General features: G+C 37.3%; 1 protein-coding gene across 1 annotated transcript; it reads right to left on the bottom strand.

Annotated features, from left to right (window-relative positions):
* On the bottom strand, positions 1 to 1,768 carry LOC118477336 (sulfotransferase 1E1-like). Its single transcript, XM_035968561.1, has 2 exons — positions 1,575 to 1,768; positions 1 to 252 (listed from the first exon to the last, which is right to left on the bottom strand). Exons 1-2 carry the CDS (start codon positions 1,735 to 1,737, stop codon positions 137 to 139), a joined length of 279 nt encoding a protein of 92 aa, XP_035824454.1. The 5' UTR covers positions 1,738 to 1,768; the 3' UTR covers positions 1 to 136.
* Positions 1,769 to 2,090: the final 322 nt, after the last annotated feature.

Raw genomic sequence — 2,090 nt, 5'->3', positions numbered from 1 at the left:
GATGCTGATGATGATTGAAATGAAAATAGAAACAGATCAAATCAATTAAAATCTATTCTGAGCAAAAAGTGTTATCGATATGAGAGAGTACAAAAATATATTATAATGTATGTGGGTTGGTAAAGAATGTCGAATGCTACCAGAGAGTATATTTGAAAGAGGTTTTGTAGTTGCTCATCCTCCTCTTGTACTCGGCATCAAACTGCTCATTCATGGCTACGGTGAAATGGTTCTTCCAGTCCCCCACATCACCTAACAGAAAGATCAAGAGACGAAATAACATTTTTTTTTTGCAATAAGTGCAAGAAAATGGGAAATAAGTGAGCACATTTTTTTTTCTAACGTCTGTGCAAGAAACTCGATGTCAACATCATCATCATCATCATCATCACCATCATCATCATCATCACCATCACCATCACCATCATCATCATCATCATCATCACCATCACCATCACCATCACCACCATCATCATCATCATCATCATCATCATCATCATCATCATCATCATCATCATCAAGTCACTGCAAAGAGGCACCTCTACTCGCGTCGGAACTTCATTGGAGCATGAGATGGTACATTGTATCAGGATTTTGTGAATGAAGAGCTCACCCCACGTTGCCGAAGATGCAACCATGAAAAGGAGGGTGTCAAATACATGTTTGAATGTTCAGGAATGATAGCAACTCGAATGGAGTTATGTGGACGAGTGGGGGTGCTTCTGAGTGTAATGAAAATGGTGCCGAAAAAGAGCCTCGCTCTTGCTCGAAGATTTCTTCGTGGAGTCCATAAGGCCCATTAAGGGGACATATTTTTCATTTTTAAAAATCATCGTTATCATCACAGTATGTCAAGTTAATGTCTTCTTTCTGGTCTACCCTTCAACCCTATTTTTCTCTTTCTCAGTTCCAAACCATCAAACTTTGACGATCTTATCCCAAGCAATAAATCAGATCTTGAACTTTAATATTATGATGAAAATGGAAGGTGGATTTTTACGGTGTTTTCAGAAAACAGGGTAAAGTACTTCGCTTTTCTCATTTATTTCTGTGTGCCAAATGAGACCGTTCTATATCTATTAAAAAATGATGACTTAATTGTTGTGCTACAAAATCTTTTCTTTTACTACTCCGCGAAAAAAAAAAGTTTCTGGGAGTTCAGACCAAAATCAGATCTCAGACTTTTCAGTAAAGAGGCAAATCATATGATAGTCGAAGAAATGTACACTCATAAAATATATATATATATATATATATATATATATATATATATATATATATATATATATATATATATATATATATGCATATATATGTGTGTATATATATATGTGTGTGTATATATACACAGATTATAAAGGAACACAAACTCACACGTGCCCACGCACACACACAAACAGGAAACTAATAGTCTCACATAAATTATAACATTTGTACAAATACATACACAAACACACTTACGTACTAGTTGACATAATGTAGACTACACACGCGCACACCTCTGTGTTCACTCATTATCATCTTTATTTCAGACTTGGGTTTAAAAGGTCATTAGGCAGATTCTTATGTCCTACCTTTGCGATAAAATGATGGCGTCCTCTCTTTGAAGAAGTCTTTGACAAACTCAGGTATCAGTTCTTCTCTGGCTTTCTTCAATGTGTTAAACCCACAGGCCTTTGCGATTTCTTCACACAATTCTTTGCTGCAGCCCGTCTCCAAATAGTCGTTTAGCTTCATCACTGATCCCACTGGGTCCTGTGTGTGTGTGTGTGTGTGTGTGTGTGTGTGTGTGTGTGTGTGTTTGTTTGTTTGTGTGTGTGTGTATATGTGTGTGTGTGTGTGTGTGTGTGTGTGAGTGAGTGTGTGAGTGTGTGAGATACAGGGAATGGGAAAATAGTTTATTGACAGCAATCATGTTGAGGTAATGACATTCATTCCTTTTTTTTATCGAAGCTTATGGGCCAACAGAGGAACTAAGCAGAATGGTCCAGTATAATATGATACATACCGATCTTCTTCAAGTGTGAAGAAGAACAACAAGCGACATCTCACCTATAGGCCAGGTGTGTGCAGGGTGAGGGAAACTAACC

The sequence above is a fragment of the Aplysia californica genome, unplaced genomic scaffold, assembly GCF_000002075.1.
Source record: "Aplysia californica isolate F4 #8 unplaced genomic scaffold, AplCal3.0 scaffold00067, whole genome shotgun sequence".
NCBI lineage: Eukaryota > Metazoa > Mollusca > Gastropoda > Aplysiida > Aplysiidae > Aplysia > Aplysia californica.
Note: the sequence above shows the minus strand (reverse complement) of the source record. Positions and strands in the feature narration are given on the sequence as shown.